Source organism: Erinaceus europaeus, chromosome 11 (genome assembly GCF_950295315.1).
Source record: "Erinaceus europaeus chromosome 11, mEriEur2.1, whole genome shotgun sequence".
Classification (NCBI taxonomy): Eukaryota; Metazoa; Chordata; class Mammalia; order Eulipotyphla; family Erinaceidae; genus Erinaceus; species Erinaceus europaeus.
The window spans coordinates 3,960,607-3,982,903 of record NC_080172.1 but is presented as its reverse complement, the minus strand read 5'-3'; the positions used below and the strand labels follow the sequence as shown (position 1 = coordinate 3,982,903).

Below are 22,297 nucleotides of genomic sequence, written 5' to 3'. Positions count from 1 at the left end.
CAGCAGTAGAAACCAATAGAAACCATTAGAGGTGGTCAAATGGAAGTTCTAGAATGTAAACATGCAGTACGTGAAACACTAGCACCTTATCTGTCTTCACTCCTGTGTCTGATCTTGGTGATGTTGAATTGAGAGGCAGGCAGGGCTCGGGAGCAAAGGCTCGGCGTTGCAGCTGTGAGCTTCATGCCTGCTGTGCTTACTTACTGACTACATGATTTTGGATAAATCATGCTGCCTGTTGAAGATTCAGTTTCTTTATCTACAAAATAGGGATTGTGACAGCGTAGTTCTTCACAGTACCGTGCCTCATACATATTCCTAAAAGTCTTTGCCGTGTTAAGTATTTGCTTTTCCCCCTCCACACTGTTCGACTCTGGTTACTGGTGGGGCAAGGGATTGAACCTAGAACTTGGGGGGCGTGAGAGTCTCTGTCTGGCATAGCCATGTTGCAACCCTCATCATAATTGCATATTAATAACCACAGCACTAATTGAAGACAAGTGGAACTAGGGAGTGGGTGGTAATGCAGCGGGTTAAGCGCAAGTGGAGTAAAGTGCAAGGACCGGCATAAGGATTCCAGTTCGAGCCCCTGGCTCCCCACCTGCAGGGGAGTCGCTTCACAAGCGGTGAAGCAGGTCTGCGGGTGTCTGTCTTTCTCTCCTCCTCTCTGTCTTCCCATCCTCTCTCCATTTCTCTCTGCCCTATCCAACAACGATGCCATCAGTAACAACAACAGTAAAATAAGGGCAACAAAAAGGGAATACATAAATAAATATTACAAAAAAATCTTTTAAAAAAGTGGAACTAGAATACAATAACTTAAAAACTTCATTGGTGACACCTTAAAAAGAAAAAAAAGAGTATAATAAGACCATAGGTTTATTATATTAAGATAGTTAAATACAGTAGTGCTGCAGTACGTATCCTTTCCACCTTGAGAAATACATATGGTTTACTCGTGGAAGTGGTTGAAAAGGTTCTGCTTTTCAATTAAGTGGTGGAAGAGTGTTCTTCTGTTTGAGGTGGAAACCATACTGTCAAATGTGCTTACTCCAGTGTATCTGTACCCAGACATATACCCTGAAGCGAGGATGATGTGTTTTTTCCTGTCCAGCCCAGCTCACCTGGGTAATTTCCTCTCTTTACACAGTATTTCTTGTATAGATGAAGTCATCCCTAAGCAAACACAAAATACACATCCTGCCCAAATTGTGCCCTAACACATCTGTTGAGTTAGAGCAAATTTACATTTCCAAAAACACCATTAGTATAGCACTTGCTGCTGTTGCCTCACACGGCTGTTGGGAGGCTTGGATGAGACAGCCTATGTGAGGCGCTAGCCGGTCCCGGCTCATCATAGTGCTGTGATCACGAGAGGCAGCCTGCTTCCTTCTAGACCTTGTTTGCATTTACAACCAGGCGGTTTTTCTTGGCAAATGTGATCATTTACCAGGAAACAAGTGCAGAATCTCTTTTCTCATTACTAGAATCTCTTGTTTTTCATTATGAAATCTACTCCAGTCGAGTTTATTCTACAGAGGAGAGGACTGAAATCCCTGCTTTGACATTTTGTTTGGAAAAACAATATTAGTATGGATATCAGAAGTGGGAAAGTCATTTCAGTGTGTGTGTGTGTGTGTGTGTGTGTGTGTGTGAGTGTGTGTGTGTGGTGTGTGTGTGAGTGTGTGTGTAGTGTGTGTGTGGTATGTGGTGTGTGTGTGCAGTGTGTGAGTGTGTGTGTGTGGTATGTGTATGTGTGGTGTGTGTGTGTGAGTGTGTGTGTGGTGTGTGTGTGATTGTGTGTGAGTGTGTGGTGTGTGTGCAGTGTGTGAGTGTGTGTGGTGTGTGTGTGTGAGTGTGTGTGGTATGTGTGTGGTGTGTGAGTGTGGTGTGTGAGTGAGTGTGTGTGTGGTGTGAGTGTGTGTGTGGTGTGTGTGTATGTGGTATGAGTGTGTGGTGTGTGTGGTGTGTGTGTGGTGTGTGAGTGTGTGTGTGTGGTGTGTGTGTGGTGTGTGTGGTGTGTGTGGTGTGTGTGAGTGTGTGTGGTGTGTGTATGTGGTATGAGTGTGTGGTGTAAGTGTGTGGTGTGTGTGGTGTGTGAGTGTGTGTGTGTGTGGTGTGTGTGTGTGGTGTGTGTGTGGTGTGTGTGTGGTGTGTGAGTGTGTGTGTGGTGTGTGTGTGGTGTGTGAGTGTGTGTGTGGTGTGTGTGTGTATGTGGTATGAGTGTGGTGTGTGAGTGTGTGTGGTGTATGTGTGTGGTGTGTGAGTGTGTGTGTGGTGTGTGTGTGTGAGTGTGGTGTGTGAGTGTGTGTGTGTGTGTGAGTGTGTGTGTGGTGTGTGTGTGGTGTGTGAGTGTGTGTGTGGTGTGTGTGTGTGGTGTATGTGTGTGGTGTGTGAGTGTGGTGTGTGAGTGTGGTGTGTGAGTGTGTGTGTGAGTGTGTGTGTGGTGTGTGTGTATGTGGTGTGAGTGTGAGTGTGTGTGTGGTGTGTGTGTGTGTGTGGTGTGTGTGTGGTGTGTGTGTGGTGTGTGTGTGGTGTGTGTGTATATGTGGTATGAGTGTGGTGTGAGTGTGTGTGTGTGGTGTGTGAATGTGTGTGTGTGGTGTGTGTATGTGGTGTGTGTATGTGGTATGAGTGTGTGGTGTGAGTGTGTGTGTGGTGTGAGTGTGAGTTTGTGTGGTGTGTGTGTGGTGTGTGTGTGGTGTGTGTGTGGTGTGTGTGTGGTGTATGTGTGTGGTGTGTGAGTGTGGTGTGTGAGTGTGTGTGTGGTGTGTGTGTGAGTGTATGTGTGTGGTGTGTGTGTATGTGGTATGAGTGTGTGGTGTGAGTGTGTGTGGTGTGTGTGTGTGAGTGTGTGTGGTGTGTGTGTGTGTGTGGTGTGTGAGTGTGTGTGGTGTGTGTGTGGTGTGTGAGTGTGTGTGTGGTGTGTGAGTGTGTGAGTGTGTGTGTGGTGTGTGAGTGTGTGTGTGTGGTGTGTGAGTGTGTGTGTGGTGTGTGAGTGTGTGTGTGGTGTGTGAGTGTGTGTGTGGTGTGTGTGTGTCTGGCAGGTGGTTGGGAGGGAGTTGAAGGACTTTGCAGACGCCTAAGGGTTGCGGAAAGGTACCTACAGTGGATACTGTTACATTTAGGAAAGTGCTTCCATGTTACAGAAAGAATCTGTTTATTCCTGATGTGATCAAATTGATGGCAGGACACCTGTTATTGTTGAGATTTGCCTTTGACGTAGACACTTCCAAACGTATCTGCTATTGTCCTTTCTTTAAAAAAATGTGTTTCCAGCGTTAATTTTTGATAGGCAGAATCAGATTTCTCTGCCCTGTGTTGTGTGTATATATATCCTTTAAATTGACACTACTGGTAACAATGTTAGGACTATTTTAAGAGACAGTGTTACTTTGTACTGACTTATATTTGAAGAAAGTTAAATATTAAAGCAAATATAGATATTTGTATAGATATTAAAGCAAAATTATTAAAGCAAAATTATTAAAGCAAATATCTACTGATTTGTCACTTGTCTGATCATGTTCTAAATGAATCTTTTAAAATAATCTATTGGTTGTTTACTAGACAGAGACAGAGAGAAATGAAGAGGGATGAGGGAGCGAGGGAGACAGACACCTGCAGCGCTGATTCCTTACCTTTCCCCCTGCAGGTATGGACCAGGGTTTGAACCTGGGTCCTTTTGCACTGTAACTTGCCCTCAACCAGGTGTACCAGTGCCTGGCTCCCTTGTCAAAGTAGTTAGGTTAAAAATAAACAAAACAGTGTTCATATTTTGACAAGTTTTATTAAATCACTTAATTTTTTATGTTGCTTTCCTCAAATTCAATTTTGCTGTCATAATGACTTAGAGTCATTCTGAGGAGAATGTAAGTCATGTAAACAACATCTAGAAGAGATTTCCCCATCATTTGGTACAAATAGCAGATTCTTAAATTTATACAGAAACAGTTACCTGAAAGAAAAATGTAATAAGTAGCGATATTAAATACTGAATTGCTGTTACAGAAGGTACATTTATTCTCTTTGCATCTCTTGAATAATTTCATGAATGAAACCAATTTAGAGTTGATTAATATCTCATCTAATTTTGGAATGAGCATCTGGCCATACCAGGCTGCCATGATTTTTTACTTGTCTGGCACATGCCTTAGGGTATGCTCTTTGTCTCGTCCCGATCAGTTTCAGATTTGTTCCAAGGTTTTCATTTTTTTAATGAAGTATTTGCATTCACAGTTTTATTAAAATAAAAGTAAGTTTGTGCATACAAAATAAACTTTTGGAGTCTGTTTTCAAATACAGTGTTAACCACAGGGAGGAGGAAGAGACGAGACTGAGGAAGGGGGGTCAGTTTTCCTGAGAGCGTCTAGAACTTTGGTGGGAGGTGCGGTGAGGTTTGTACACTAATGGAGGTTTGAAACTATACTCTCCAAACCGACACCGTTGTTTAAGTGGGTACTTAACCGATTCTTTAAAGGAACAAATTGCTGAGGGCATGTTCAGATAGTAGAGTGCATGCTGTGTAGACTTTGAAGAGCAAGTTCAGTCCCCAGCACCCCATAAGCAGAACAGTACTCTGGTATTGCTCTCTCTGTCTCTGCAAGCAAACAAATATTTTTAAAAGCAAAGTGATGAGAAAATCGCCAAGCCATAAAAACAAACAAAAACCAGTACCAGTTAAGTTTGTAGACCTCTTTGTGCTTCTAATCTCTCCCCTGGTTTTGTCTGGTGCCACGTAAGAGACAGGTTCAAACCTCTGATCCACACCTGCAAGGGAAAAGCTTTCCAAGCAGTGAGGCCGGGCTGCAGGTGTCTTTTTTTCTGTCTCTCTCCCACTCTGCCTCCTTCTTCCCTCTTTATTTCTGGCTGTCTGTATCCAATAAATAAATAAAAATCGTTTAAAATTAAAAAAAATTAAATTAAAAAATTTTTTTAAAGAGTTCAGTGCAAAGATATTTCATTTTTCCCCTTTGACAGATGAGTGAATAAAAAAGTTACGGGACATATCCTCAACAGAGTATTTATTATGCAGCAGTAAAAAAGATGATATTGTGTCCTTTGGGACAAAGTGGATGATATTGGAGAAGATGAGGCTCAGGGAAGCAAGTCAGGGGGTGAAGGACAGCTACAGAGTGGCTTCACTCGTCTGCGGTATATAGAGAATCAAGTAGACACATGTGTAGAAACCGGAATGTCAGCCTATTTCCAAGACTGGGAGAACTAGAGTGGTTACTGGGATGGGGATGGGGACACAGATGGAGTGATGAAAAAAAGAAACAAACTACTGAGCAGTTGACACATGGACGCAGTTCCTCAGTTCCCTGTACTAAATGTCTGCAAAACACTCTCACCCCCAGCCGAGGGCCCTTCCCATCATCACCCACCCCAACATGCTTTTTTTTTTTTTTTTTTCTTTTTAACCTTTTTGGAGATGTAGCATAGATATTTTCCTACTTAGAGCAGCATACAGGATAGGTGCTGATAAAGGGAATCAAACCTTGATGCGGTAGTTAGGGAAAGCTTAACTCCTCTCCTAGTTGTGGTGAAATGCCCTTTTCACAATGTCTCACATGTTCGTAACTTGATGTAGCAGAAAGTTGTGGTGTGTTCTGTGTGATGCATGAAGAGGTTAGTGGGTGAAGAAAATAAACACACAAAAACTCCAGGAAGTTAGAGGTTGGCTATAGGTTAGAATTGTGCGAGTGAGAGATAGAACAGCCTTCACGAAAGATCATGTCACAAAACAGCCGAAGAATTCTTGCTAAATAGCAACCAGAAGGATTGAAATCTCTAAAATTAGAGCTGAAATAAAGAACATCAAAAATAAGAGAACCATATAAAAGCTCAATGAAGCCAAATGTTGGTTCTTTGAAAAATTAAACAAATTTGACAAACCCCTAGCCAGACTCACTAGAAAAAAAAAGAAAAGAAAAAGGGAGAAGACTCAAATAAATAGAATGGTAAACGATAGAAGAGATACACAGAAATTCAGAAAATCATACAAAACTTTTATGCACAAATATATGCCACCAAACTAGAGAATCTGGAAGAAATGGGAAAATTCAGGAGTTGGGCAGTAGCGCAGCGGGTTAAATGCAGGTGGCACAAAGCACAAGGACCAGAGTAAGGATCCCGGTTCGAGCCCCCCGCTCCCCACCTGCAGGGGAGTCGCTTCACAGGTGGTGAAGCAGGTCTGCAGGTGTCTATCTTTCTCTTTCCTTCTCTGTCTTCCCCTCCTCTCTCCATTTCTCTCTGTCCTATCCAAAGACGACGACATCAGTAACAACAACAACAGTAACTACAACAACAATAAAAAAGGGCAACAAAAGGGAAAAGAAAAAAAAGAAATGAGAGGATTCCTAGAATTCTTGCTAAAGTAGTTTTGTCCTTTATTGAAAACTTAATTTATCTTGCTATTTTGCTATTCTCTTTTATTTTGTCACCCAGCTGCATTAAATTTTCCAGAACCAAAGCATAGTTTTAATGAAGACAGTAGTTCTAAATTTGTTTTAATCATTAACATGCACAAAATGTTTGTCAGCATTTGCCACGAGAGTTGTAGTGAGTCAACACACCTGCTTTAAGAAGATGTTGAGTCTACTTAAAAAGTTAGAAGTTATTTTGAGATAGAACCTCAAGATGACTCAGAAATACAGGTGCAGAACATGTCTGTGTATCTCTCTGTGACTGTGATCTTATTTATTTATTACATAAAAAAAGTTTTTAAAAATTAATTTTGTTCATTCTGAGTTCACGTTTTCTTTTGCACTTATGACAAATGAAGCAATAACTGTTAATGTATTGGCTCCATTAGCAGAAAAAGGTCCTGAACAATGCTGGTTTTCCAAACAGAAATCAATTATTCCCATAATAGTTCACTTACCTTTTTTTTTCCGCTGGAGTTCTTTGTACATTTATTCTCTCTGTGCTGTAAATGGAGTGGGACTAAAGCCTCTGAAAGTTTATTCTGTCAAAAGTGCTGCAATCTCACCGTAAACTCAGAAGCCCAGCATGGAGGATTGTTGTGGTTGATTGAGCTTGGCTCTGGTTTGTTTTCTTTTTGTTATCACTTGGACTTCCCGATTATCAGCCCACTTACTGTTTTTTTTTTTAATTAAAAATTTTTAAATGTCTTTATTGAGAGATTAATGGTTCATAGTCGACAATGAAATACAGTAGTATTTCATTATGTACATACAGAACATGTCTCAGTTTTCCACATAACAATTCAACCCCCACTAGGTCCTCTTCTGCCATCCTGTTCCAGGACCTGAACCCTCCAAGTCCAAGTTCTGCTTAGTGTTTTCCCTTCTGATCTTTTTTTTTTTTTTTCACCTTCTGCCCATGAGTGAGATCATCCCATATTCATCTTTCTGTTTCTGTCTTATCTCACTTAAAATGATTCCTTCAAGCTCCATCCAAGATGGGGTAAAAGAAGGTGAAATCACCATTTTTAATAGCTGAGTAGTATTCCATTGTGTATATAGACCACAACTTTCTCATCTGTTGTTGGACATCTGGGTTGCTTCCAGGTTTTGGCTATTATAAATTGTGCTGCTGTAAGCACAATTTATAATACACACATCTTTTAGGATGATTGTGTTTAGTTGCTTAGGATGCATCCCCAGGAGAGGAATTGGAGGATCACAGGGTAGGTCCACTTCTAGCCTTCTGAGAGTTCTCCAGACTGGTCTCCACAGGGGCTGGACCAATTTACATTCCCTCCAGCAGTGCAGGAGGGTTCCTTTGTCCCCACAGCCTCTCCAGCATTTGTTACTGCTACCATTTCTGATGTGTGACATTCTCACAGGAGTGAAGTGTTATCTCATTGTTGTCTTTCCTTATATTTATTTCTCTGACCATCAATGACTTAGAGCATTTTTCTCATATGATTGTTGGCCTTTTGGATCTCTTCTGTTGTGAATATTCTGTTCCTATCCTCTCCCTATTTTGGGATGGGGTCATTTGTTTTCTTGTTGCTGAGTTTGGTGAGCTCCTTATATATTTTGTTATTATATATTTTGTTATTAGTCTGATGTATGGCATGTAAAGATCTCCCATTCTTTAAGTGCGTCTCTGTGTGGTGGTGTCTCTTGCTGTGTAGATGCTTTTTAATTTGATGTATCCCATTGGTTTATTTTTGTTTTAGTCTTCTTTGTCATTGGATTTGTATCACTAAAGTACCTTTAAAATTTAAGACGGAAAAGAGTTCTGCCAATATTTTCCTCTAAGTATCTGATAGTTTCTGGTCTAACATGCAAGTCCTTGATCCACTTGGAATTTACTTTTGTGTTTGGTGAAATATACTGGTTCAGTTTAATTCTTCTGCATGTTTCGACCCAATTTTTCCAACACCATTTCCAACTTCTTTTTTATTACTTTATTTTATTTTTTTATTGCCAGCAGGGTTATTGATGAAGCTCTCTGCTAGCACTATGAAGCCACTGCTCCCAGCAACCATTTTGCTTCTTTTTGCCCTCCCTTTCTCCTTTCTTCCTTCCTTCCTTCTTCCCTTCCTTCCTTCCTTCCTTCTTTCTCTCTCTTTCCCTTTCTCTCTCTTTCTTTTTCTCTTTCTTTCTTCTGCCTTTCTTGTTTTATTTGACAGGACAGAGAGAAACTGAGTGTGGGGCTGTAACTGGTTGAGCGCACATGTTACAGTGTGCAAAGACCCGGCCCCATAACAGAGCTTTTTAAAAATAATTATTTATTTATCAGCTAGAGACAGAGTGAAATTGCGAGGGTAGGGGAAGATAGAGAGGGAGAGAGACAGAGAGACACCTGCAGCCTTGCTTCACCACTCATGAAGCTTTCCCCCTGCAGGTGGGCACCAGGGGCTTGAACCCGGGTCCTTGTGCCCTGTGACACAAGCGCTTAGCCAGGTGCGCCACCGCCTTCCCCCAGAGCTTTTTAAATAGGATAAATTTATCTTTTCTGATAGGATGAAGTAAATGAATCTTTATTTAGATTGAACCTGAGGCCTCGGAGCCTCAGGCATTAGAGTCTGTTTGCATAACCATTAGGCTGTCTCCTCTACCCGGAATGAAGTCAAATTGAGAGAGCATTTTATTTTCTCAGTGTCTAAATTTGGTGACATATTCAAAGAGGTATACACAAAAATAGTTTCATGAAATTAATTATAAAATATTTATTGAAGTAAATATATTAGCATTTGCATATTTCACTAGAAAAAATATTGGCAGTGTCCTTCATTTTACCTATTTTTTAAGTTTACCAGGCTATTTAGTACTATAAATAGAGTATTTTCTTCATTAAAATATTATAGTCAATGGGGAAAAATAAGTTGAGAACTTCAGTAACTTCTTAAATATTGATTATAAAATTCACTTGTAAAGATTGTAGCTGTTACTGTTTTTCAAAATATTCTAAATAATATGCAAAATACAACCCATTCTGCAGAGAAGTATTATCAGGTATTACAGATATAGCTTAGAAACTGAATAGAATAAATGGGAGGCTGATGAATTATATTCTGTTTATGGTTTTTAATCTGTCTGTGTACATGTTTCTTTGGAAGAATTTTATCTTGGGAACTGTATTTTAATAAAACTATTTCATAAATCCACTAGTACAATAAAGCAAGTTTTACAGTCAATAAATAACAGTCAAAATGATAAATGATGTCATTTAAGCTATTTATTTATTAACTTTCAATCTCATAGGAGAGGAATTGAGAAGGGCAGGTCAGAAAGAGGGAAAGAGGTGGGGAAACATCTAAAGTCCCACATCACTTGTGAAGCTTCCTCTCTGTAGCGGAAGGTCAGGGGCTCGAACCTAGGTCCTTGGTTACCTGTGCTGTCAACCAGGTAGGTGCGCCACTGCCCAATCCCAAATGATAGGATTTTTATCTACTAAAAATTCCCTATCTCACTTTGAGTTGTGTCTAACATATTAAATATACTTAATATATCGATGTAGTCTGCTTGCCTAAAATTTAATCTAGCTGATCGTAAATACCAGCAAAATGTGTTACGTGGCAAAAACATCATTGAAGTAGGTGCCGGGCGGTAACCCAGCGGGTTAAGCGCACATGGCACGAAGCACAAGGTCAGGTGCAAGAATCCTGGTTCGAGCCCCTGGCTCCCCACTTGCCATGGGGGGTGTGGGGGGGTCACTTCACAAGTAGTGAAGCAAGTCTGCAGGTGTCTTTCCCTATCCATTTTCCCCTCCTCTCTTGGTTTCTGTCTGTCGTATCCAACAATAATAACAAGGGCAACAAACGGGGAAAATGGCCTCCAGGAGCAGTGGATTCATAGTGCTGGCACTGAGCCCCAGCTATAACCCTGAAGGCCAAAAACCAAAAACAATCATTGCAGTTAGCTGACTTAATTTATCTTTCGGATTTTCTTTAGTTGCATATCCTATTTTATTAGGATTCATTTATTTTAGATAGAGAGGGAGAGATGGAAGGAGTGGGGGGTGAGGAAGGGAGAGAGAGAGAGACAGACAGACCACCGTACCTTTAATGTGGTGTGGTCAGGACTGAAACCCAGACCATGTAACGCAAAGCAGCCCACTATCCAAGGGTTCTGTTTTACCCACCCTGCTTGCATATTGTAAATCCTGGCATTGGAGTAGGCTTTAGAGAGAGCCTCGTCATGAGTTCCCGCTCCATGCTTGAGCAAGGTAATGGTGACGACGTGTCTTTCCTGATTATCTCAGTTAACAGCCTAGTGTACCCCACCTCCTCCTTTAGAGGAGGCCTCAAGTTGTATTCATCATCTGGTGAATATTTTGCTGATTGTCTTAAAAATGCATTATAGATTTTTTTTTTCTGCTTGTAGTTGAGCAAACCTGTTGTAGTAATTAATGCAAAACAATTGCTGGCAACCAAATTCAGGATAGTTCTATTAACTTTGCTTTTTTTTTTTTTTTTTTTTTTAAAAAAATAGTTTAACAATAATTTTTTTCATTTTGATTAGTGATTAACTAATACTTTGCAGAACTATGAAGTGCCTGATTATAATTTCACACACATGTTGTGTATAGACTATCTAACACTCAATCACCACCCCCCCCACCTTCAACCACCACCTCCCATAACCACGACAGCTCTCACAGAGTCCAGCAAGAGATTATTTGGTTACCTTTCTCCTTTTCTCTCTGCAAGTTCATTTGCTCTAGTTATCTGTATTCCAGCTAGGACTAAAACAATGCTTCACCTCTTACTTTATAGAAGTAACATCTTGGGAGTCGGGCTGTAGCGCAGCGGGTTGAGCGCAGGTGGCGCAAAGCACAAGGACCGGCATAAGGATCCCGGTTCCAACCCCGGCTCCCCACCTGCAGGGGAGTCGCTTCACAGGCGGTGAAGCAGGTCTGCAGGTGTCTGTCTGTCTCTCCCCCTCTCTGTCTTCCCCTCCTCTCTCCATTTCTCTCTGTCCTATCCAACAACGACAACAACAATAATAACTACAACAATTAAAAAAAAAAAAAGAAGTAACATCTTAGTATGTTGTTACTGAAAGTTTTTCTATCCAAATCAGTGATTTTTTTTTTTTTTGGAGTCCACCATCTATTCCTGTACTTTAACCTCTTGTTCTGTTTTGTTTTGTCTGATTTGATAGATCTCATTTATCAGTTTTTAATATCTACAAAATATTCCAACGTAGACGCTTTTGCTTATTTAGATATACATCCTGTGACCTCTATTTAATTTACAGTGATGATTGTGACGTGTATGACCTTCTAAATTAAAACTATGCTTTCTCAATAAAATACTAGGAGTTTTAAATACAAGCCCATTTCGTTAACGTTTCAACTATAGATTAATTACTGTTAAAATTATCTCAGTATATGCTAATGTAGTACATTCAAAGAATTGACTTAGAAAAATCTTATTACAGTGTAAAAGCTACTATAATAAGTTGTTCCCTTACATAAATAAATAAATGACCAATATTACTAGAGGCTATAAGCATCATGGAGGGAAAAATGGAAGGAGTCTTTTATGCTGGTTTTTAGAGGGCATCAGCAGCTCGCTTTTATGAAAAAGTAACAGCCAAATGCACTGCAGATAATTTGCGGTAATCCAGTTCAGTGGTGTGCTTTAATGGGTCATAATTCAGAGTAAAGTAACTGAGTGCAGGCAGAGTGCAGACAGTGCTGATGCCAGGGACACTATCTCTTCATAAAACACACCTCAGGAGAAGCTCTTTGCCAGCCTCCTAATACTCTCTGATGTTTTGATGTCCTGCATATTTCTCCGATTAAGTTTTGAGTGCCATGTTTTTAGTTGTATTTCCACATTCATTATTCTCACGTAGACCCTTCAGCGGGTTTGCCATATATGATTATTTTTTTAATGATGCCTTTCTTTCCACTTCAGCAGTTTAATAATCTAGCACATGGCTGCTTCTCAGTACTCAGCATTCACCTCCCCAGTCCTGAAGAGGACATGTGCTTTGGCTTCAGAATTCCATTTGCAGCGTTAGGAGTGCATATTCCCCACGGAACAACATTTGTTTGACATAACCATCCATTTTTATTACCTCTTTAAATATGTTTATCCAGAGTTATCAATAATCATAAATAACAGTATTCTCATCTTGTTCCTTTTTTTTTTTTTTTTTTCCAACAGACAAAATTGCTTACCCAGTACATATTAAATCTCGGCAAGTATGATCAAAACTACGACATCAGAGACCGCACAAGATTTATTAGGCAGCTCATCGTTCCGAACGAGAAGAGTGGAGCTTTAAGTAAATATGCCAAGAAAATATTCTTAGCACAAAAGCCTGCGCCAGTACTCGAGTCGCCTTTTAAAGGTATTATCGGGTGTAATTGTGGAGTATACGTTATCAGAATTGACAGTATTTACATTTTCTTTCTTAGAAAACAGGAACGCTTGATTTATGGGAGAACAGCATGCCGTCTGCTCAGTTCATCTGTTTTCCAGGGAAAGCTTTAGACTAGTTTGCCTTTTATTTACCTGAATTATTTTAGTCCTTTGATTTTAGTTTTTCCTTATAAACAGTGTAGCTAAACAATAGGTAAAAGCTGCTCTGTTCTTCTAGACTTGACTTCATTGAACACTTTTTAAAAATCAGGATATAATTCACCTATGTAGTGAGTTACTATACATTTGATCTAATACCAGTAATACTAACAGACTTTTCTGGGATTATTTCATAAAAATATCCCTTGATACCTAAATTTTTTTTTTAAGAGATCAAAGCTGACAATTCCCCCCCCTTCTCAGGTTTTTAAAGAATAAGTCTTTCATTAGTTTAATAAGTAGTCATTACCAAAGGAATAAAATGGTTATATGCCCCAATTTTCACGGATTTTCTTATTTAATTGTAAAGCACTCGAAAGCAGTTCAGTTTTGTCGGCAAACTATTAAAATTCTGGGTGTGTTTGTGGCAAAGACATGTATGTGGATTGTTTAACTGTGCTGTCATTCTTAATATTCACAGTAAAGTAATTTTTTAGAGAAGCTACATTTCAGAGCAACACCTCTAAACACACTGACTGATTAGCTTTTTTATTGACCATTATGGGGAAGATTATTGTAATCTATGGGCTGAAATCAGTTTTTTGACCTGTGAAGAGCTTCCTGGTTTGTATTTATTCCTTGACATTTGAGGTAATAAGCCAATTGCCTTGAGCTCTGATTAGGATTGTTCTTGGCTATATGCACCTCATATTATTTGTTGCCTACTTTTCTCTTATTTCAACAGACAGGGATCACTTCCAGCTCGGTACTTTATCTCACACTCTCAACACTAAAGCTACCGGGTACCTGGAATTATCTAATTGGCCAGAGGTGGCGCCTGACCCATCAGTTCGGAATGTAGAAGTAATAGAGTTGGTAAGTTGGCCTTTGTGAAATTAATTTGTCAAGCAGTGGGATGTTCTAGAATAACTGTTGTTTCATAGAACAGCTTTTTGGGAAGCAGGTTGGAAATTGAAAACTGTGCTGGTTGTTTCTAAATGTAATATATTAGCTGTAGCTTCCTGTGAGGGGAACGAAATATTGTAGGATTCCTATGTCATTGTACATGTTCCCTTTCTTCAAGGAAATCGAGAATTGAATTCTCTGCATCAGTACTGCCCACATCTGTGGTATTGCATTTGTAGCTGAGCAGATTCAATTTCTGAGGTACTTAGTTTCACTGGCTCAAGCCCTTTTCTACTTTGTTTAGAGATCTGTTAGCTTCCTGTCAATATTTTCTTTTCTAAATAATCTTTGCTGTTCTCTTCTGGAAAAAAGACAAATTGTTCTTTTTATTTATTTATTTATTTTCTCAAATGACCCTGTTTTGAGTGAGGTCTAAACGCAAACCAGGCACATTAGATATGGAAAATGTCCTGAGAAAGGGTCACAGTTAAAATGAATGGCCTGCTGCTTTTTTCTTTAAAGCATTCTGGCTATTGGAGGAAAAAACATTACTTTAAAAAAAAAATTTTTTTTCAAAGCGTTTATTTATTTATTTCCTTTTGTTGCCCTTGTTTTTATTGTTGTAGTTATTATTGTTATTGACATCGTTGTTGTTGGAGTATAGGACAGAGAGAAATGGAGAGAGGAGGGGAAGACAGAGAGGGGGAGAGAAAGACAGACACCTGCAGACCTGCTTCACCGCCTGTGAAAAAACATTAATTTTTTTTTTTCCCCCTAGTACTGATGTTTTCTTTTTCTAATTTAAGCAAGAAAGTTAAAGGGGGGTATGTTCCCATTGCTCTGAGAGATAGATTATATGAAGTGAGTCCAATCTTTGTTGATGTTGTTGTTGGTTTGTCTTTATGATGGGGATTGAACCCAGTACCTCTTACATGTAAAACATTTACTCCCACCATTGGGCTGCATCCCTGGGCCCAACTGATACTTTCAAAAATAGAATTTTTTTTTTTAATTAAGTATGATATTCTAGATACTTTTCTGATAGAAAACCTACTGAACTAAGATTCTGCTAGCAGAGTCCTTTACCATGAATTCCTATGGGGATGTCAGCTAATTTCTTTTCCATAATCAGTGGAAGAGAATCTCTATAGTTTTATTTCTTTATTGTTGGGTAGAGACAGAGAGAAGTTGAGAGGGGAGGGGGAGTGAGAGAGGGAGAGAAACTGAGAGACACCTGCAGCCCTGCTTCCCATTCATGAAGCTTCTTCCCTGCAGGTGGGGACCAGGGGCTTGTGAGCACTTAACCAGGTGCACCACTGCCTGACCCCTAAGATCTCTTTATTTTTAAACAGAAAAATATCTATAATGGACATAGCCATGTTATATGATTCTCCTGAGAATTACATTTTTTGTAACTACTAATGTTTTTAATTAGTGGTTTAATATTGATTCACAGTATTACAAGATAACCGGTATAATGCCACATCTTTCTGACCACCAGAGTTCTGTGTCCACAATTCCTTCCATTGGAAACTGCATTGCTTCTCCCAAAATACGGGTTGACTATTATTTCTATAACTCTGTCTATATTTACATATATTTGCCCATTTTTTCTATGTTCCTGCCTTCTCTTTCTTTCTAGGTAACTACTAGAATTTATCTTGACTTTGGAGCACAGCTAGAATCAGTAATGCCATGATTGATAATTTCCACAATCATTAAGTAATTTAAACCTTCTAATTATTGTAAATGATACTTATTGTTCCTGTCTTGTAGATGAGAAAGCTGAGGTTCATAGATGCTAAGCAAATTGCCCAGATTTTCTTAGCTAATAAAGGGTGAATCTGGGACGCCAACCTAAATTTGTCTGAATCCATTGCTCATCTAGGTTTCCCTCATTTCCCAAAAGCTGAAATGCTCTTATTTGGCATGATGGAGTAGGTTATTTTGAGGCCTAGCAACATATTACTCTCCTCACTTAATAAATTTATATGAAAAAATAATAATAATAACATCCCAAAGTCCAACAAATAACAAACTCAATCATAGTAACACTGTACTTTTGGATAGGAGGGAAAACTTGCGTTCTGCTTCTGTGTGTGCAACACCAGGAGAGAGAATTAGAGTTTATTTGCAGATCTGTGCTAGCCTGTGCACTCAGCACCATCATTTTCATGATGTGACATATTATCCGACAGTTGTGTAAATCATTATTAAATCACTTACAAAAAAAAAAAGAAAAAAGAAAAATGGGGCCAGGTGGTGGCGCTCCTGTGTAAGTGCACACATTACAGTGTGCAAGGAGCCAGGTTCAAGTCCTTCCCTGGTCCTCACCGGCAGGGGGAAGCTTCACCAGTGGCGAAGCAGGGCTACAGGTGTCTCTCTATCTCTTGCCTTAGCTCCCCTCCACTCTCAGTTTATCTCCGTCTCTGTTCAATATTAAATCAACAAATAAAAATATGATTACAAAAAAAAAAAAAACCTGGATGTTTTGGATCTGAGAGAAAGAGACAAGTCAAGGCCTCAACATCAGAGCTGTGTTCAGAAATCCAACCCCATTGACATTGGAAACCAAAGTGGCTCAACAAATGGAACTATATCAAATCATAAACCTTTTACACATGAAAAGAATCTCCTGCAAAGATTAAAAAAAAAAAGAAGAAGAAGAAGAAAAGAAAAAGACAACCTAGCAATTGGGAGAAAGTATTTTCATATCAAACATCTGACAAGGGACAGTATCAACAATATAGGGAGAGATCAAACGGCTCAACAGACATTGGCATTTCTTATTGCTGTTGCTGTCTAACTCTAGTTGACCGCACCTCTGCTGGAGTGTATTATTTTAATCTTCTGCTACAGACCAACAGAGAAATATTTGAAGCTGCATATTTAAAAATAAAGTGTTAACATACCGAGTGAGAGCGCTTTTTTTTTTTTTTACTTCAGCTGAAAGCGTTTATTATTTATTTATTTTTAATTTTTATTTATAAAAAGGAATCACTGACAAAAACCATAGGATACAACTCCACACATTTTCCACCACCAGAACTCCGTATCCCATCCCCTCCCCTGATAGCTTTCCTATTCTTTATCCTTCTGGGAGTATGGATCCAAGGTCATTATGTGGTGCAGACGGTGGAAAGTCTGGCTTCTATAATTGCTTCCTCACTGAACATGGGCGTTGATGGGTGGATCCATACTCCCAGCCTGCCTCTCTCTTTCCCTAGTGGGGCAGGGCTCTGGGGAAGCGGAGCTCCAGGACACATTGGTGGGGTTGTCTGTCCAGGGAAGTCCAGTTGGCAGCATGGTAGCATCTAGAACCTGGTGGCTGAAAAAAGAGTTAACATATATTATCTTTTTTTTTTTTTTTTTTTTTTTTTTTACCAGAGCACTATTCAGCTCTGGCTTATGGTGGTGCGGGGGGATTGAACCTGGGACTTTGGAACCACAGGCATGAGGGTCTATTTGCATAACCATTATGCTATCTACCCTCCGCCCGAGTTAACATATAAAGTTGAACAAATTGTTGACTAATCATGCACCTAAAGGCTGGAATAGTGCAGATGAAGAGTTAAGGGGTGTCTGTTTTTTAGGTAGTTTTTTTAGTAGTCCTATTTTAGTTATATTCCAAAGGACCCATGACTGTACTAGTTTTTTTTGTTTTTTTTTCCCTGAGCCTGACATCTGATATGCAGATGGATCTAAGTTATTGTCTGAGGAGATGATGTAACAGCTGGAAAAAGGACCAGAAAGCTAGATCAGGGAAGAGATGTGGGAAAGACATATAAATACTGTTGATTTGATCTGATCTGGGGCCCATATTCAGCTTAGGTGCCTATGTGACCTCTGCATCCCTGTAAATCTGAGCTCACAGTCTGTGGTCATGAGTAGGAACGTTCTATGCTGCCCCAATTTCAGGACCCATCAGGTGGAACATTAGAGTACATTGTCCAGCCTCCATTGTTGTTGATCCACATTGAGGGCAAGGTTCTATGGGGGCCCACAAAGAGGTCTATTGTGTTGTTCCTGATAGAGATGACCAGTAACGATAGAGAGAGGGATTTATTCGAGGTCTAGGTCCATCATGTCTGTTTGGGAATCTCAGGACTCCCCATCTAGGGCCCCAGCTGATGGGGTGGCCTGATAGTGACTAAAGAGTCATCATGCCAGTCTCCTGCCCTGAAAGGGCTTCTTATTAGGATTTCTAACACTTGCATTCTGTGTTCAGATACTAAACTTTCTTCAAGGTTTACAGTATATTTTGAATGATTCATTTATATGAGGTTTCATTTTATAAAAATACAGGCAAAAGAATGGACTCCAGCAGGAAATGCAAAAGCAGAGAATCCTACTAAGAAATTTTATTCTGAATCGGAGGAGGAGGAGGGAGAGGAGGACTCTTCTGAGAGCAGCAGCGACAGTGGTGGGTTTTATAACTTACTGAAAATGAAAATTATAAAAATGTAGTTTATATGCTATGCCTCCCAAATAAGGCATGGTACATAATATTCAAGATTCAACATCTTAAAGTATATTCTGTTGTAGTCATTCTCTTTGTTTATGTATAACGGCTTGGTTTTCTTTTTTTAAAAGATTTTATTATTTTGTCTTTATTGGATAAAGACAAGAGAATAATCAAGAGAGAAGTGGGAGAGAGAGAGAGAGAGAGAAAGAGAGAAAGAGATATAGAGAGAGTCAGAGCTTCCTGTAACCCTACTTCACCACCCGTGAAGCTTTCCCCCTGCAGGTGGGCACGGGGGCCTGATCCAGGTCATCGCACGTGGCCACATGTTTGCTCACCAAGCACACCGCTGCTCTCTGTAGCATGCAAGCCCTACGTGCTATTGGTTGAATCACAGCAGATTCTTCCAAGCCCTTGACGAAATAGCTAATAAATGATTGAGTCCAAACGGAAACTCATGTTTTTCTCCATCCAGCCCACACTTATTATATTTAGTATCTTTCACATCCATTTTCTACTCTTCTATTTCTAGATGAACCTATATAGAAGTAAAGATAAAATGAATAAAATTCTTATTTATTCTAAATAAACCTGGAGCCCCCCCCCCCCCAAAAAAAAAAAAAGGTCAACAATATGTGATGAAAATAATCTCTAAGTCCTGGATTTTGGCTAAGCAATTTGAATTTACTTTGCTTTATTCTGGATTGGTGAGGAGGCAGAATTAGGTACTTAGACCTTTCAAGTTTCTATGAGTAATTTACATAATGAAAAATGTCTTCATGTCTTGGGGTTACTTTCTGACATTCTTGCTTAAAATTAACCTAACAACATTATCTGACCCAGAATCCAATGACGCCTCTTTTAAAATAAATATATATACTATTTCTTTATTTATTTTGGATAGAGACAGAGAAATTGAGAGAGAACAGGGAGATAAAAAGGGAGAGAGGGACAGACCCCTGTAGCACTGCTTCGCTGCCTATGAAGCGTCCTCTCCCCTGCAGGTGGGGTGTCAGGTCTTTTGCACAGTGATATGTCCCCTCAGCCTAGTGTCCCACCACTCAGCCAGGATGCCTCTTGTACATCTTAATTTTTTTTTTCTCATTGAAGAACCAAGCACAGTCACTATTATTTACTTATCCATCATCTTATCTGAGAAAAATCGTTCTATTTTTTCCCCTCACTGTCTCCCCCTTCAGAAATCTTTGTTTTCAGTATCTGATACCTTACTTGCTTCTGAAGTAATACATAAGTAAATAGAAGCAATACGTTGAAAAATGGGGAAAACGTTTCATTCCAGAGACTTAATGTTAAAAATGTGGAAGGAATATCAGGAATGCTGTTGCCCACTGAGGAATATTTATGGAATTAACAGTATAATGTATAGTTCATTTCCTCACAAGTGCATACCTATTCAAGGTCCACCTTTCTCAATGTATACATTTGAAGTATCCATTTATTTTGACGTTTCATGAATTTATATAGTAGTGAATCAGGTGTAATTTTTTATATAGTGCTAAAAACAAGAGTTCCAGTCTTGCTACTGTAAGAAAAAATAACTTCTGTTGTGCTGTGCATGATCAAGGTTGAAGCCTGGCCCCACTTCTTCTGTCTTCCTGTTTTCTTTTTCATTATCCTTATTTATTGGATAGAGACAGATAGAAACTGACAGAGAAATGGGTGATAGAGGAAGTGACAGACACTTGCAGGCCTGCTCCACCATTCAGGAAGCTTTCCCCTGCAGGTGGAGGCCGGGGACTTAACCCCAAGCCCTTCTGCACTGTAATCTGAGTGTACCACCACCCGGCCTCTGTCTGTTTTCTATTTGAAACATTTGCTTGGAGCAGTGAGGTGTAGGTCATGATACTTTTTCCCTCCCAAATTGGAAGTTACATTGTCTTCCCAGTGTCTTCCTTGGAATAAACAATTTTCCTTTAGAATTTTACTAGTTTGAAAATTTAGGTATTGATGTTTGACTTATGCCGAATCCAAGTGTGCCCGGTGTAATTAACACGAGAGATTAATTTATGCGCTCTAATTTCTTCTCGTTATTTATAGCAAAACCCAACTGTAAAAATCTTTGACTTCACAATAGATCTTAAAATATCTTTATTCAGCAGGATCATTTAGGACCTTTGTAAAATCTAGGCAAAATAGATCTTGCTCTCTGTAACAGTTCATGACTATGATTAGCTTACTATGTAGACAGCATTGTCGTGTCCTAATAACCTTTACTTAAAATTGATTGACTGATTGACTGGTTCTGGGCCTGGTGTACGGAGGGCTCCGCCACTCTGAATTGGATTTTCTCTTTCTTTTTTTCACTTCAGATACTGGCAGCCAAAAGTGAGAGAGAGGGAGACAGCACTGCTCCCCCATCAATGAGAGGCCCTAGTGCCTTGACGCTTGCTGTAGGACTCCAGAGGTCTGAATGATCTGAGTGTAGAAATGGGGGCCCCTGGGAACTAGGTGGTGGTACACCTGGTTGAGTGCACATGTTATAGGGCACAAGGACCTGGGTTCGAGCCCCCACCTCGGGGAAAGTTTCACAAGTGGTGAAGCAGTGCTGCAGGTGTCTCTCTATCTCCTTCTCTCTCTATCTCCCCCCTTCCTCTCAATTTCTGCCTCTCTATCAAATAGATAAAGATTAAAAATTCGAAGAAATAAAAGATCTGAAAAAAAGAAAGAAAGAAAGAAAGAAAGAGGAACCGCTGAACTAACGGACTCAGTTAAGCTCAAACTCAGCACCTAGTTCCACACGTGACGGATATTGACGGTTTGTTTGAGCTTCTGGGCAGTGAAATGGCTCTGCGACAGAGAGCCCCGGCTTGTATCTCGGCAGGGAGTGAGTCTGGAAGTGAAAGCGGAGAAGACAGCAGTGCGGACAGTGAGGGTTCTTCCAGCGAGCCTGAGACCGAGAGCGGCAGCGAGTCCGGAGGAGACCAGGGAGCAGCCAAGAGCAACTCCAGAGCCAAAGGGAAAAGGTAAAAAGATCTCTTTGGCCGTGGGGCGGAAATGTCCCTCTGAAGCACTCTGCATTCTTTTCCTTCTCAGCCAGGCCTTCCCTGTAACTCAGTGAGTGGAAGAAAAAAAAGAAAAAAACAAAACACTTAAATGTGTGTATTTTCCCAAACAGATATTAAATCTTGTAGCATTAATTAAAAATACTGGCTCACATTATTCTGTTCCTTCCATGCTTTGTTTTCATCTTGAACTTGAACAGATCTCGGGGGGGTTACACTTTGGAAATTGGTGTGACCTTGGAAGGCCGAGTTAAGTAATCAAGCAGTAGGTCTGAAACACTTAATTACCTTCCGAAGCGATTTTGCGGAGGGCTAAAATTAAACCCTTCAACACTTTGCCATTCTATCACCAAGACAATTGATTTTTCTAAATAACGTTACATTAGAAAGATTATGATCCAAATACTAAGAGTCAAGCGCTGTGAAGAAAGACGGTCATAAGATACTTGAAGGCAGACACGGTAGAGAGCATAATGGTTATGCAAACAGACTCTCATGCCTGAGGCTCCAAGGTCCCAGGTTCAGTCACCTGCACCACCATCAGCCAGAGCTGAGCAGTGCTCTGGTTAAAAAAAAAAAAGATGCTTAATGTTAAGATGCTTAATGTTAGCGCCTTGAACATCTTCCATTATCAACAACATTACTGTGTATTAAAGTACCATTAAATTTTTGAGTAATTGGGGCTAATCCTTCAGATTGCAGGAGTCTCTTTTCCCCGAGGCTGTCAGTGAGGGGCCTCTGCAGACATGATGGTCCTTTCCCTGGGAGTCTGCCGCCCACCCGCTCACTTGATGCGCCCGCAGCCCAGCTCAGTCGTGGCTGACAGCACTGATTGGTGCGCAGTACGCTCTCTGCTCCTTTTATTACAGACAGTAATTAAAGCAGCTCGCCCTGCCACTTCCATAACAAACACAGCATAATGCCCTAATTATGACTTTATTAATTTAAGTC

At 40.0% G+C, this 22,297-nt stretch overlaps 1 protein-coding gene across 1 annotated transcript in view; it reads left to right on the top strand.

The window, feature by feature from the left end:
• The window catches only part of AP3B1 (adaptor related protein complex 3 subunit beta 1), a 228,023-nt gene that overhangs the window by 111,022 nt on the left and 94,704 nt on the right, over window positions 1-22,297 (top strand). Inside the window, exons 16-19 of the mRNA XM_060201077.1 lie at window positions 12,599-12,785; window positions 13,701-13,831; window positions 18,167-18,284; window positions 21,166-21,307. Of these exons, the coding sequence (XP_060057060.1) occupies window positions 12,599-12,785; window positions 13,701-13,831; window positions 18,167-18,284; window positions 21,166-21,307 (578 nt within the window). The remainder of the gene's footprint in view (window positions 1-12,598; window positions 12,786-13,700; window positions 13,832-18,166; window positions 18,285-21,165; window positions 21,308-22,297) is intronic.